This window comes from Marmota monax, unplaced genomic scaffold (assembly GCF_021218885.2).
Source record: "Marmota monax isolate L192 unplaced genomic scaffold, Marmota_monax_Labrador192_F-V1.1 WCK01_AAM20220418_F8-fsc00135, whole genome shotgun sequence".
NCBI classification, from domain to species: Eukaryota; Metazoa; Chordata; class Mammalia; order Rodentia; family Sciuridae; genus Marmota; species Marmota monax.
Genome location: NW_026694339.1, coordinates 2,669,802 through 2,683,534, shown reverse-complemented (window position 1 = coordinate 2,683,534; position 13,733 = coordinate 2,669,802). Strand labels below are relative to the sequence as shown.

General features: G+C 43.1%; 1 protein-coding gene across 1 annotated transcript; it reads right to left on the bottom strand.

Moving 5' to 3' along the window:
- Positions 1–1,487: 1,487 nt before the first annotated feature.
- On the bottom strand, positions 1,488–8,930 carry Kcna4 (potassium voltage-gated channel subfamily A member 4). The gene is made up of 2 exons (XM_046467523.2): positions 8,481–8,930; positions 1,488–5,423 (listed from the first exon to the last, which is right to left on the bottom strand). Exon 2 carries the CDS (start codon positions 4,647–4,649, stop codon positions 2,685–2,687), a length of 1,965 nt encoding a protein of 654 aa, XP_046323479.1. The 5' UTR covers positions 4,650–5,423; positions 8,481–8,930; the 3' UTR covers positions 1,488–2,684.
- Positions 8,931–13,733: the final 4,803 nt, after the last annotated feature.

The window sequence follows — 13,733 nt, the reverse complement described above, 5'->3', positions numbered from 1 at the left end:
TGATCCCTGATGCAGAAATGCAGAATTAACTTTCTTTCTTTCTTTCTTTCTTTCTTTCTTTCTTTCTTTCTTTCTTTCTTTCTTTTCTTTTCTTTTCTTTTCTTTCTTGACACCAGGAATTGAACCCAGGTGCACTTAACCACGGAGCCACATTCCCAGCCCTTTTTTAAAAATTTTATTTAGAGACACGGTCTCAAAGAGTTGCTTAGAGCCTCACTAAGTTGCTGAGGCTAGCTTTCAATTCACAAGCCTCCTGCCTCAGCCTTCTGAGCCACTGGGATTAAAGGTATCCACAACTGGCTCAGAGGTGACTTCTCATTTCATGATATGACTGATATCTTCCCCCTAAAAGAAGAAACCTTGTGTGTGCAAATCAACTTCTTGTTAGGACACCAACATTAAAGAAATAACCCATTATTTTTACAGTATTATGACAAAGTATCTGAAGCTCCTGGGTTCTACAACCCTTTTTCTCTAAGCAAAAGTTAAATAATTTAGACCTAACATAGGCATTTGTAGGAAACTCAACATTTCAGAGATTTCAAGGGTTCTGTTCTCATTCACTTTCCATAGTCTGTGATGTAACAAATTTTATGTGTCCTCCCCTTTTTATTAATGAGAAATTTTGGTACAGAGATGTTAAGTGACCTTTCCAAAGGAACAGTAACCAATCCAAATAGCCTTATCTCTCATTTAACACTGGTTACATTTTTGCTCAATATCTAATATATTAAACATCATCGTTGCAGTCTTAATTAAAAACAACACTTTCTAGTTTTGTTACTCTCTGTTGTTCACTATTGATCTTTGGTTTTTACATTCAAACAAATCTGCTGAATGCTGTTTCTCCTTCTCCAAATGGAGTTCTAGAAAACTGCCTCTCAGTGATGGGGGAAGGGCAGGGTAATGGTAAGGATCTACTTTTAACCCTAACAATGGATTTACTTTGAATTTCAAATATTATTAAAGAAGAGGTAAAATTTAGCAAAAAATGGTGTAGGTTAGAAAAGTTTGAGAAAAGTGATTCTAGGTCATTTTTCATTTTTAGTTCACAGTTTTCATAATGCATTGTGTGCTAAAATAGTCTGCATGTTATTTTTTCCCCAAAGCTCAAGGATCAGGGTAACCATTTTAAAAAGAATAGAAGCTAAAAAAAAAAAAAAAATAGAAAAAAAACATTGGAGAGTGAGGCCTCCAATGTATGTACACTGAGTTTTCTAACTTACATCCTATTAAGACTTAGGAAAGGTGGAACACTAGTTATTACTCACATTCTAGAATACCTTATTTTGAGTTAAATGCAGTTACATGTGTCATAAAATCCTTTAATAATGATGATAATGATGGTGATATGAAACCAAATGTTTTGACAAAATACTTCCTTACATCCATGTGAGCAAACAGAATACTAAAATCTGAGGTGAATCCCCACCATTCTGCTCTCTGTAGCTGCACACACACACACAAAAAAGCATAAACTTAATAAATCCATCATTTATGTTGCACATTTAATAGAAAAAGATCTTAAGCCATAATCACTGTAGCTGCTGGGCATCATATTTCTTCAAGAATTCTTTCAGTGCATGCATTAACTTTGGTTAAATTATTCTGGATTTAAAAGGCAGAAGAAATATTTAAAATAGTATTGTTTCTGAAGCATCATTGTAACAGATCAATTTCAGAAGATTCAGTTGCTAAACTTTACTTCATCGTCCCTTTGTAGATCAGTTATTTAGATTTTAAAATTGGAGAGAATCATGTGCTGTTGTTACCTGTGTGGTCATTAATCTCACATAAAGAAGAGAACAATAAAATAAGACTAAGAAATCATTCTTCAATGATTGTCATTGAACTGTTACATTAGTAAACATTCACAGTATGAAGTCTCTCTCAATCTTCAGCATATAAAGTAGTGCAAAAGAAAAAAAAATCCAGTCCTGTTACCTGTGAACAATACTTGTTACATTTTCTCCAATTTCATTTATTCCATAATGTTAGGCATTTGCTATCATATCTTCCCAAAATTAATAATAAAATATAATCAATTTCTAAAGGCCCCTACAGCCTTTTTAAAAGTTAATTTCCAGTTAAAAATAAACTTTAATTAAATCCAAGATAAAATTGTGACCTATATTCTATTAAATAATTTGCTTTCTTTTTTTTCTACACAATAATTCTTACAATTTTTAAAAAACAACTACAGAATCCAAAGACATAGGAGATGCTATTAAAGCACTGATAAATGACTGTTCAAATTCATTAGTTCTTACATAGTAAATACTTCAAAATGCCAACTTTCCCCATCACTGCACAATTACCAACAACGTTGACAATTTACTTACACATACACATGTACACACACGCTCACATACACACACACATTCTCTCCATGGAACCATCTGTACTATTAACATCTTTTCCAGTTAATGTGCAAAAATCTTGCATTCTAATAAAAAATATAAAGATAGATTTGCTCCTATTTAAGCCTCCCTCTTCTCCAAGATGTATCCTTTATGTGATATGTAATACAAGTTTAGTAACAATTATGCCATGTATTACCATTAAATGGCGTACTACTGTATGCATTGGACTCATTTGCATATTTCATTTTCATAACTGCACTCTCTATGCATAAATATATTTGGAGATGCTGGGGGAGGGCAGTGGAGTGTGGAGAGAGCGACTCACACATCAGTCTCCACAGCCTTTGCATTAGAACAGTTGTTTTTATCTGTCTCACTGTCATCCCCCTTGCCCTGACACTTCTCCTCCTTTGCACACAGAGACTCCTTAACCCCTTCTTCCATCTCTAGATACTCTGACTTGTCCCCCAGGGAAGAAGAAGTGGAGCTCCGAAATTTCTTGAGCAAATTAGAAGGGAGGTATGGGCAACTGACTGCATTTTGTGTCAGCTGCGTCTGTTCCTCATTTTCAGTCTCTCTGTGGTAGAAATAGTTAAAGTTAGAGACAATCACTGGCACTGGCAAAGCAATGGTTAAGACACCCGCAATGGCACACAGGGACCCCACGATCTTGCCCCCCACAGTGATGGGCTTCATGTCCCCATAGCCCACAGTTGTCATGGTTACCACAGCCCACCAAAATGCATCTGGGATGCTTTGGAAATGAGTGGTGGGTTCATCCGCCTCTGCGAAATACACAGCGCTGGAAAAGAGGATAACCCCGATGAAGAGAAAGAAGATCAGAAGGCCCAGTTCCCGCATGCTGGCTCTGAGGGTGTGGCCCAGGATCTGCAGGCCCTTGGAATGTCTGGAGAGTTTGAAGATCCGGAACACTCGGACCAGACGAATGATCCTGAGGATGGCAAAGGACATGGCCTGTTGCTGTTGACCATTGCCACCCCCCTGCTGCTGGGCCAGGTCGGTGCCCAGGGTGATGAAGTAAGGCAAAATGGAGACAATGTCAATGATGTTCATGATGTTTTTGAAGAAGAGTGCTTGGCTAGGACAAGCAAAGCAACGGACCACAAACTCAAAGGAAAACCACACGATACAGACTGTCTCCACGATGAAGAAAGGATCGTTGAATATCGTGTGCCCTGAGTTTTCCAGGTGGTGTGCCGAGGTGTCGTTCAGCAACCCACTGTGCCCACCAGCACTCAGTGCCATGACCAGATCCCTGTCGTCCCTGAACTCAGGCAAGGTTTCCAGGCAAAAGATGACAATGGAGATTAAGATGACCAGGACAGACACGATGGCAATGCCCCTGGCAGGACTGGAGCTCTCTGGATATTCAAAGAGAAGCCAAATCTGCTTTTTAAATTCATTCTCTGGCAGGGCTCTGTCCTCCTCTTCTCTCACAAAGCCCTCATCCTCACGGAACTTGAGCAGGGCCTCATCTCCCAACTGATAGAACTTCACCTCCTCAGTGAAGATATCAAAGGGGACGTTGACTGGCCTCTTCAGGCGGCCTCCTGACTGGTAATAATATAGGATGGCATCGAAGCTGGGTCGGTTCCGGTCAAAAAAATACTCGTTGCGCAAAGGGTCAAAGTACTGAGTCCTCTTCTCGGGGTCACCCAACAAAGTCTCTGGAAACTGGGCCAGAGTTTTCATCTGGGTCTCAAAGCGTAGGCCAGACACATTTATCACCACACGTTCACAACAGTCACTATAGCGGACTGAACTGTAGCCACCACCACCCCCTTCATCCTGAGGCAGCAGGTCTGTGTAGGAACTTTCCTCACCATAGTCATCTTCACTATAGTAAAACCTTCCCTCCTCCTCCTCCTCTTCCTCCTCCTCCTCTTCTTCCTCCTCCTCACTCAGCTCCCTCAGGATCTTCTCCTCAGAACCACTGGGCATCAGGTCCGAGCAGTGAGGAAAGCTGCTCTGCCTGTGGTGGACTTTCTTCTTCTCAGGCCTCTGTCGCCTCCTCCTTCGACTACCCCTGCTACTCTGAGGGTCGTGGGAGGTGCAGGCCCCACGTGTCTGGTGGTGGTGGTGGGACCCCCCACCAGAACCCCCGCTGCCTTCAACAGCAGCAGTGGCAGCTGCCACAGCAGCAGCTGCAGCTGCCCTGGAGTGAGCAAGCCTCTCCCGCTCCCGGGCCCGGGCCTGGGCTGCATAACCATAAGGCATATGACTGTTGCACCCTGAGCTCTCCGCACTCACCATTGCAACCTCCATGGTGGTGGTTGTGGGAAATGGCTGGTTCCAGTTGTAGAAGAAGAGGAAAGAAAAATAGGGCAGCTTCTTTTCTCACCAAATGAAGGTAAGTTTGGAACCCTTAAGCAGATTGCTTGGAAGACTAAGGATATTTTCAGTCCAACTTTGCATTTTCTGTTTTTAAATCAGCACGCCCCATGCTCTCTCTTCTTGGGGATTCAACATTGCTCTCCAGGGCTTGGCTAGTCTAGATACATAGCCTAGCACTCTTCAAACCTAAGTCAGAAAATGTTGGTATCTCCTGAACATCTATGTTTTGGGATAGATGTTCAAATTTGGAAATATGTCTGGGATGCGGTCGGTAATGATGCTGCAAGATTCAAAAGCAGGAAGTATCTGACAGCCAGCAGTTGTGCCTAGAAAATGAAATATATTTTTCTGCCATGGAAATTGTCCAAATCCTGAGCCATCAAATTTAAATAAATTGCAAATAAATGTTTTGTCTTAGCACTTGCCTTCTAGTGATGGTTTGACCCATGTTAAGATGTGGCTTAAAGTATGTCCATCCATTGCTGCTCAGTCTATCAAGATGATTCTCCAGCCTCTGCCCTTAAGTTCATCAAAGGCTTCCTGGACCCACAGGCAATGCCAAGCTGTAGACAGAGGCAAAGACCTTGGGAGGTAGAGAAGGTACAAGATGAGGTGTCATCAGATGCAAAAACTGCTCTGAGGTCTCCATAGAAATTAAGGGAATGCAAAGCATCCTTCAGCTAAAATCATACAGAAGCTCTTCACCTGAAAAAGGTTGGGAAACAAGCATAGGGGAAAAAAAGAGGAATGAAATCATAAAGAGCCAACTGAGAATTTTACTTCACATACACTTCCTTCTCTGGTCCTCAGGCAAATCATAATACACAAGAAGAGACCATAAATTTTCAAGAGTGTGGGGCAGACTGCTCTTAAATCTCTCTCTCTCACTCAACAACCTTCTCTCCTTCTTCTTATTATTTCAGCTCAGTCTACTTTGCAACAACTCAAGTATTTTCTCCTCTCCATTCTCTACCCACATGGCTCTGCTTCCCTTTTCCCTTCCTCAGTGCCAGGTTTTAACACTCACTATCATTCTCTTCCTTCCACAATCACAGTGTTGTTACTTGAAAGCTTCTTCCATCATTCATTTATCTGAAGGCATTTTTTTAAAAAGTTTCCACTCATAAAATATTTCTGAATTTAGCGCCCTGCCATTTCTCTCTATCTTGTCTGAGGAGTAGAGAAGTCAGTAAAAGGGGTGTTTTTCAATGCAGCTTCTACTACTTGAATGAGCTTCAATCACCTCATCTACAGAATGGAGACAACACAATACGAACACCCCCACCCCACCTTTGTAAGGATCAAGTGAGATAATGGGAGTTGACAGAATAGCACACCATGCATAATGAATGGCAATAAACACTGGCAGTTATGAATAACAAGACAGTAATCTATGCTTTATTGTCTATCTACCCATTCTCAAAGGCACATGTCCTATGCTACCATTTGTAGCAGGGGAAAGATGGAATGTGAGAACATCCATAGCATTCTGACACTCCCCAATGGTGGAATGAAGTTGGCATTCCCTGACTCCCTGAAGCATGCCCCTGTTGTTTTTCTCTTCCCCAGATTCCTATCACCCCCATCCTAGAAGTTAATCCTAGTTTCCACATCTCTAATAATCATCTTCTCTCTTTGCACTTCCTCCATGTTCACCTTAATGGTTCCTCCAACACTCTTCTCAAGGAAAGATCGCCTTATTTTTTAAGTCCTATTTTGTGTGGACTTTGCTCTTGGCCAATCACACTTTATACCCTTATAATTTAACCTGTGTCTCCTACCCTCTGTCTTCTCCCTACACCTTCATTTCCAATCTCCCACATCCTGCTCCCAGTAGTCCCAATCATTTCCCACTGTCACCTGCTATCCCTGACCCTTCTTCTTTAGTTTGCTCTCTCAGGTCAAGTGAATTCATCTCCTCAGCTCCAACCTATAAAACCTCCTGCCGTGTGTCCTATCTCCTCTTGATTCTTATTTTCACTCTGTCCGACAGGACTTCTAAGAATGCAGAGGATGACCCAGGGATTTGGAGAGGATGATGACAGCCAGAATGCAGGGCATCCACTAGCTTCTATTACTGGAAACACTTGGGAAACGTAGAGAAATGGCTTTCTGAAGCCATTAATAGGGTTCAGCTCTTGACCACCTGCTGATCTTGTCTACCTTGCAACCTAAACAAGCTCACATTATGAAGTAACAAGGAGGGAAGTGGCAAACAGAGAGCATCCCAATCACACACATTCTCATAGGATAAGAGTGGAGACTGATGGAGCCTAACCCACTAAATATACCTCTGAAGGTATCTTGTGTGACATTCCCCTTACTTCTGCCCAACTTTGAACATTACATACTTGGGAGTGTTTACCATTAGAAAGTCTCTAAATGCTTACTTATAAAGCCACCTAGAGATTACATTCACAGTGGAGTGTTAGGCCAACATCCCTTAAAGACTTGCACAGGCCAAATAGCCCAAGAGTTTGCTCCGTTTCTTCCCCAACTCCTACCAACAATTATAATGCACTATTTAAATATAGTCCCAGTGTAATTGAAGTGCCATATATTTGTACACTATGCACACCCACTCCCACCAAAGTCACTCCCAGAATATGATGAACTACAGGGCCTTATTCACCATCAACTCTGAGAAAGATCTAGCCCTCCTCTTCTGCTCCACACCAAATAATTTCTTATTTATTTATTTGCATGATTTTATTAGGTTTAGTTTATCTAACTCCCTCCTTCACCTTACAAAAAGCAAACTGCCTTCCTTTTGATTGGATTCCAGTTACCTCACTGTTCCTGATGAAAGAAAAAGAAAAGAAAGAGAGAGATACATAAAGAGAAAAGAAGAGAAGTCACCCCCCCCCCCAAAAAAAAAAAAAAACCAGACAGGCTCAAAAATCTCTCTTCCTTCTCAAGGTATTCATGTTAAGACAATCTATTCAGATTCCCAGGACCCTTCATGGGAGAGACCTTTGCAGGGGAATTTCCCTTCCTTTTTAACACCACTGAACTAGTGGGATTTTGCAGACTATCTCTTTCTCAATCCCTGTGCCCCCAAAACCAGCCCAGCATCCTACCCCTCCTCTTCTCATCCCCCAACAACAAGGCTGTTTTCATCTCTCAGTGCTAATTCCTGCAACTGTGTTAGGGTGGTACCTGAATCTTTTCTGAGAGAGAGAGAGAGAGAGAGAGAGAGAGAGAGAGAGAGAGAGATACACATACATACATATACATATATATGGATATGGATATATACATATATATCCATCAGAACCAGAAAGGCCAACACTATAAGAAATGTATACTTCAATGCACGCCATTTACACAGTCCCTATGGGTTGCTCAAACGCTCAGAAAATGCACGCAAATCCAGAATGTTGGGAGAGGCATCAATACAGACCCGTTCACCAGCTGTTCCCAAATGAAATGAACCGGTGAGGCTGGGATGAGGCAAAATGCTGCTAAATCTAAATCCCACCTCGTTGAAAAACGACATCTTTAATTGCACCTTCGCCGCCCAGACCTAGGTTCCCGCTTGGGCACATTAAGCAGGGCACACTTACCCCATCCTCGGGTTGGCCCCCGGAGCGCCGCGTAGCATCTGCACCTCCCTTCTCCCACCTCCTGGTTTATTTTTAACCGCCTTCCATTCATGCCCTTCTGTCACATTCTCGATATTATTTATCCCTCAAATATCCACAGTTTCTTAACAGCTAAAAGAGGAGGGTGGAGAAAAGATAAGAAAGGTATCATACTCACCATTCCCAGGAGGGGTGAAAAATAAAATAAAGAAAATCCCCCGTTGATTTGTTTTTTCCCCCTCAAGCTGCAACAGCTGGAGGAGGGGAAGAATGATCTTGGGGGGGGGGGTAAAAGAAATCACTCCGGTTTGGCGGGTGAAACGCTCCAAAATATCCACAAGACAAGTTCTGCTGCCCGGCCAGGGGGGCACGGAGTCTTCGCTGCGAGAGCCTAGGGGTGGGGATCGGATTCGGACTGCCCCAGAAAAGACCCCAAGACTCCTGGTTCCTCTGGAGTTCAGCACAGCAGGGCTGGACTGGGAAAGGAAGTCAAGGTTCCCCGAAAAGAAACAAAATCCTAGACAGCAGCGATCACTTGTTAAGCCTGAATTCCTCCTCCAATATGCATCCCTCTCTCCCTCTCTCGCTGGCTGCAGAAGCAGCACACGCCTCCCCTGGCCGCGAACGAGCGCCGGGCGGGGGCGGGGCCAGGGCCGTGCCGAGGGTGTGGCGTTCAGGGCGGTCGCCAGGGGCGCCTCCCGGCGCGGCGGGGCGGGCGCAGTCACGACGCCGAGACTCCCCGCCCCCCGGTCCAGTCCCCCGACTCCCAGGCTTCTGGAAACAATTTCAGGGGCACTTGGTGTCGCCCCCAGGGGCAAGGAGCAATCCCGGAAGGGAGCTGATCTCAGTGGAGCTGCAGTGGTAGTCCCGACGGCAGCGCAGGTGCCCCTAAAGAGGTGGTGGGAGGGAAGGCTCGAGGGAAAATACTGTCCCGAAAGTGGGTGCGTTGGGGAATCTTCTCCTTCCCCTGACCTGCTTTCTCTACATCTATCCAGGCGCCGGGTCCTTTTCTCCCCGCATAAATTTGTGGAGTTGGGATCCCTCTTGCATGTTTTGGCGAGGCCTCAGGCCAGGAGCCCTCCCTTTGCTAGGGAGAATGCCAAGTTCGCCTGCCTGGCACGCAGGGGTTTGCCGATCTCAGATCTGGGGTCGGGCCTCAGGGCGCAGAGGAGAACGATTTTAAACGTGTATTAGACCCTGGTGCTGGGAGAGTTTCAGAAATTGGAAATCAGGCCCTGGCTAGAGGCTGTGCATCACGGAAGGCAAAAGTTCCAGGCGGAGAGAGTTGGAAGACTGTGAGCAGGTTGCAGGGCTGACCAGGACTGAGGCTTTAGAAGGCAGATGAGGAGCCCTCTGAGAACCTGTTGCTGCAACAAGAAATACGACTTGGCGAGAGGTTTGGCTGGTTCAAAGGAGGTCTTTATCACAGTAGTCTGATCGATTTAAAGATTTTTAAAAGTTATTACCACATACCACATACAAGGGAAATCAAGAACTCCCACAGTGGGGTCGAGTTGGGGGACAAGTCTCCATCCAGAGACTGAATTGTAGTTTGCTTATGGATGGTCAGCTTGTGAAATACCTCTGAACTTGGATGCAAATGTACAATTCCCACAAATCCACGAAAGAAAGATCAGCATGGGAAACATGAATTTAACACACATACAAAACCAGAAACCTAGGTGACCTGGGCATTGCTCCCAGCTCTCCTTGATGGGCCAAGCAAGCCGTGGGGGTGCTCGCCCAGACTGCTGGAGCAAATCCCCCCTTGAGCTGGTAGGTTGGCGCCTGGGTGACCACTGTCGTCCTTGTCTGGCAGCTTTGTTTGAGGGCCCTATTGGGCCTCCTCCTTTTGTGGCACTCAATTAATTATTAAGGGGAATATTCTGGAGCTGAATTATAGATATGCCCTGTGCTCACTCACCTATCCGCTGCTGGCTCTGCAAATGACACCTGGAAGGGGCACCTGGAAGACTGCTCTTCTTTGCTTTTTAAATAACTGGGGGGCGGGGGGGGGGGATGAAATCGGAATTGTAATCAGTGCAACAGAAAAGAAAGAGGAAAACAAATAAAAAACCTGAGGTGACACCAATTCTTAACGTCTTCCAGTTAGTGCACTTTGAGCTTTTGAAATGAATAAGTTTACCTGTGATCTTCCTCCACCCCCCACCCCAAACACCTCCTTCAACCAGGGGCTGAAGGGCCAAAGAGAAAGGTACTTCCAGGCCTCTCAACTCGTGCTTCAGTCCATTCTATATTACAATCCATTCCATCAGATAGGGAGGGCAGATTTCTCCAAAACTGGCAATTACTCTGTGCACCAGCTACAATTTGTCTCTATCTCCACAATGCAGTGTAGTCACTGTGCAGTTTCATACATGCCAGAAGCAAATAATTTGCTTTATTGTTGGCTCATCAGAAGGATGTTTCTTGGGATGAGAGAAGACAGGGCTGAGGGCACTGGATCTTGGGACGAGTTTCCCAAAAGCAATTTGTGAGATCAATCCAGAGCAGCTATGGAATGCTTTCAGGGAGATGAAAAATGAGATTGAATGATATACTAAAGATAATAGTTACATTGAAGCTTGGACATTTTAATTGGATCATATTAAAACTTTATGAATTATGCTTCTGTACATCATTCACTATTTGTTCCAATTATGGCCCGGAGAATTTTAAAGTTTTAAATGCCTGAATTCTATGAATATTTGTATTTCTTAGGTATCAGGAATGGAAATTAGAAAAGCACAGTAAGAATTCAGCTGGGTAAAAACCACTCTGATGAAGATAATCATTAAGGTCATTAAATAAATATTTACTGGGAACTTAATCAAAATAGATAATGGCCATTGAGTGCCAAGTGTCTACCTAGTTTGTATACTATCTACTTTTATCTGTATAAACTAAATACTTTGTGTAATAGGTGGTGCTATTCTTATCACTATTTTAGAGAAGCAAATTGAGCATTAGTTAGATAATTTTCCCAAAGTTATACAGCTCATTATGAAGCAGAGCTAGGCCTTAAACACCTAACTCTGCCATATGGACAGACCCCATACTAGGGTGCTCATTTCCCATGTGTCCACAGATGCTAGTGGCTGTCATAAATGCATAGGCATACCATGAAACAAGGGTATTCCTCCTACAATGGAGATATGGTAACAGTGTTCTTGGTGTGGAAAGATTGTAGCAGCAACTGATCTAAAGGAAATAAGGATTTCCAAGGAGAAGGGATGATATGTCTGATGAATGGTGAGAATTGGAATGGTTACCATGGAAAATATATGGGCACACATTCCTGAGGTGGGACAGAAGTAAAAGGAGCTAGAGAAATAGGTTCAGTTCAGCAGGGAAGAAGATGCTCCTTCCCAGCCTTTCCCAGTACGCACATACACACACACACTCACACACACACACACACCCTTTTGCCCATTTAAATAATTATTTTTTTATACAGCAAGAATCATTCTTTTTCTCTCCCTGAAATTCTTTTAGGGATTAATTTTTAGAAACTCAAACAGTGAGCAGAAAGATTATTCTCTCATGACCCACAAAAATGTACCATGACTTAGTCTCAAAACTCACTTTTACTTGAGAAGAAAAATTATTTTCTTGCCTTTCTTATTCACAAACTAGTTGAAATTCTTTAAGTGCCCCATCTCCAAATATACCTATTGCCACAAAAAAAAAAAAAAATTTCCCTGGCTTTGAATTCTCTTGTTGGTGGTACTAATATTCCAGCTCACTCTATAAAGCCTTTGTTTATGTATAATGAGCAAGGGGCAGCAGATTTTCCTTTGTACAAAGCAGGACAGAAAAGTCCATTATAAATGTTTTCATTCTCTTTGAGGACAGTGGTTCACAGTGAATTGCAATGTCCTGTTTACTCCTTCATCTCTTCAACATGTATGTGACACCTTGCTAAAAACAGGTCCTATATCCTGAGCAACTAGGGCTATACCTGACCCAGGCAGAATACAAATGAATAATGGAACAGGTTTCCATTTGCCAAAAAAGTTCAGTGAATGTGTTGGGCAAAAACTAAAAGATTGCTTTTTACCTGCTTATCCCAGCATCTCAACCCCTAACTTTTTGAAGTTCTGAAATTATAGAGAAGAGAGAAAGTACTGGAATGTGTTATCAGGCAACATCCCCAAATTTATGAATGGAAATGTTCTCAGCAGCCCATTATTCCCTGTACAATGTGAATCACTCACCTAGTTTTTTTCTTCTAGATGGGTTTTCCAGTGACTGTCTCCCAGCCCTTCACATTCCATCTTATGTATATCCTGATGAGATCTTAAGAAAGGCATATTTACTTCTGTCTACAGTGAGTGCTTTAGTTCACTTCAGCTTGTGTGGCAAAATACCATAAACTAAGTACTTATAAACAACAAGTTTATTCCTCACATTTCTGGAAGATAGGCAATTCAAGATCAAAATGTAAGCAAATTCTTTGTCTGGCAAGATGGCGTAGGCCCATTTCCTGGTTCAGAGATGGACCTTGCTTGCTGGGTCCTCACATGGTGGGAGCAGCAAGGCAGCTAGATCTCTGGAGGTTGCTTTTATAAAGGCACTAATTCCATTCATGAGGCCTCTGCCCTCAGGACCTGGTCACCTCCTCATGTCATCACACTGGGGTTGCAATTTCACAGTGAGAATTTGGGGTGGACACATTTAGACCACAGTGATGAGGAAACATCTACCCTGGAGAGAATGACTGACACTCATTCACTTATTGATCATAGTAGCACTGTGCCAAGTTCAACAGGGAGTAAGTCAGCTGGAGCCAGCCCTGGTGGTCCAGAGAGTGAGAACTGGGAGTCAGCACACTCATATGGTAGGCTCTGACAAAGGTACCATAAAAGGCAAGGAGAAGAAGCATCTAATGAAGGATACAAAGGAAGTTCTTCAGGACAGAAGTACCCATGGCAAAGGCTCATTAGAGGAGAATGGTGTGTGTGAGAATAAGAAAAGATAAGCAGGGGATCCAGTATGGAATGGAAAAGGCATTACTTCTACTCTAAAATCTCTGAAGTCCCCTTTAAATACAGTTAATGCCATTAAGGTGGATTTAAGATATGCCAAGCTCAAACTAAGGCCTATGAAAAAAGCACTGTTTGACCTGATTCTCAACCTTTTCCCATCTCTACATACAAGACAGATGTGGTGCATATGTACAACACACTCCCGTAGGCAAATCCAGATTAGCAGCCGCATGTTCACTAAATAGACTGAATCGTACGCATTTCCCAGACCTCCTGGCTATGACAATGCCCCTCCTCCTCCATCTCTGAATATATCTCAGAAGCCAAGAAGATGGAATTAAATTGACATAACCTTAAATCACCTCAGATTTAGTTTTCTCAATGCAAATCAATCCAAAACTGTCCCTCTTAAATTTAAATAGTTCAGTATTTGTAACATAATC

Excerpts from the sequence above, each read along its gene's own strand:
- Kcna4 (XM_046467523.2), bottom strand. The coding sequence starts at position 4,649 with ATGGAGGTTGCAATGGTGAGTGCGGAGAGCTCAGGGTGCAACAGTCAT.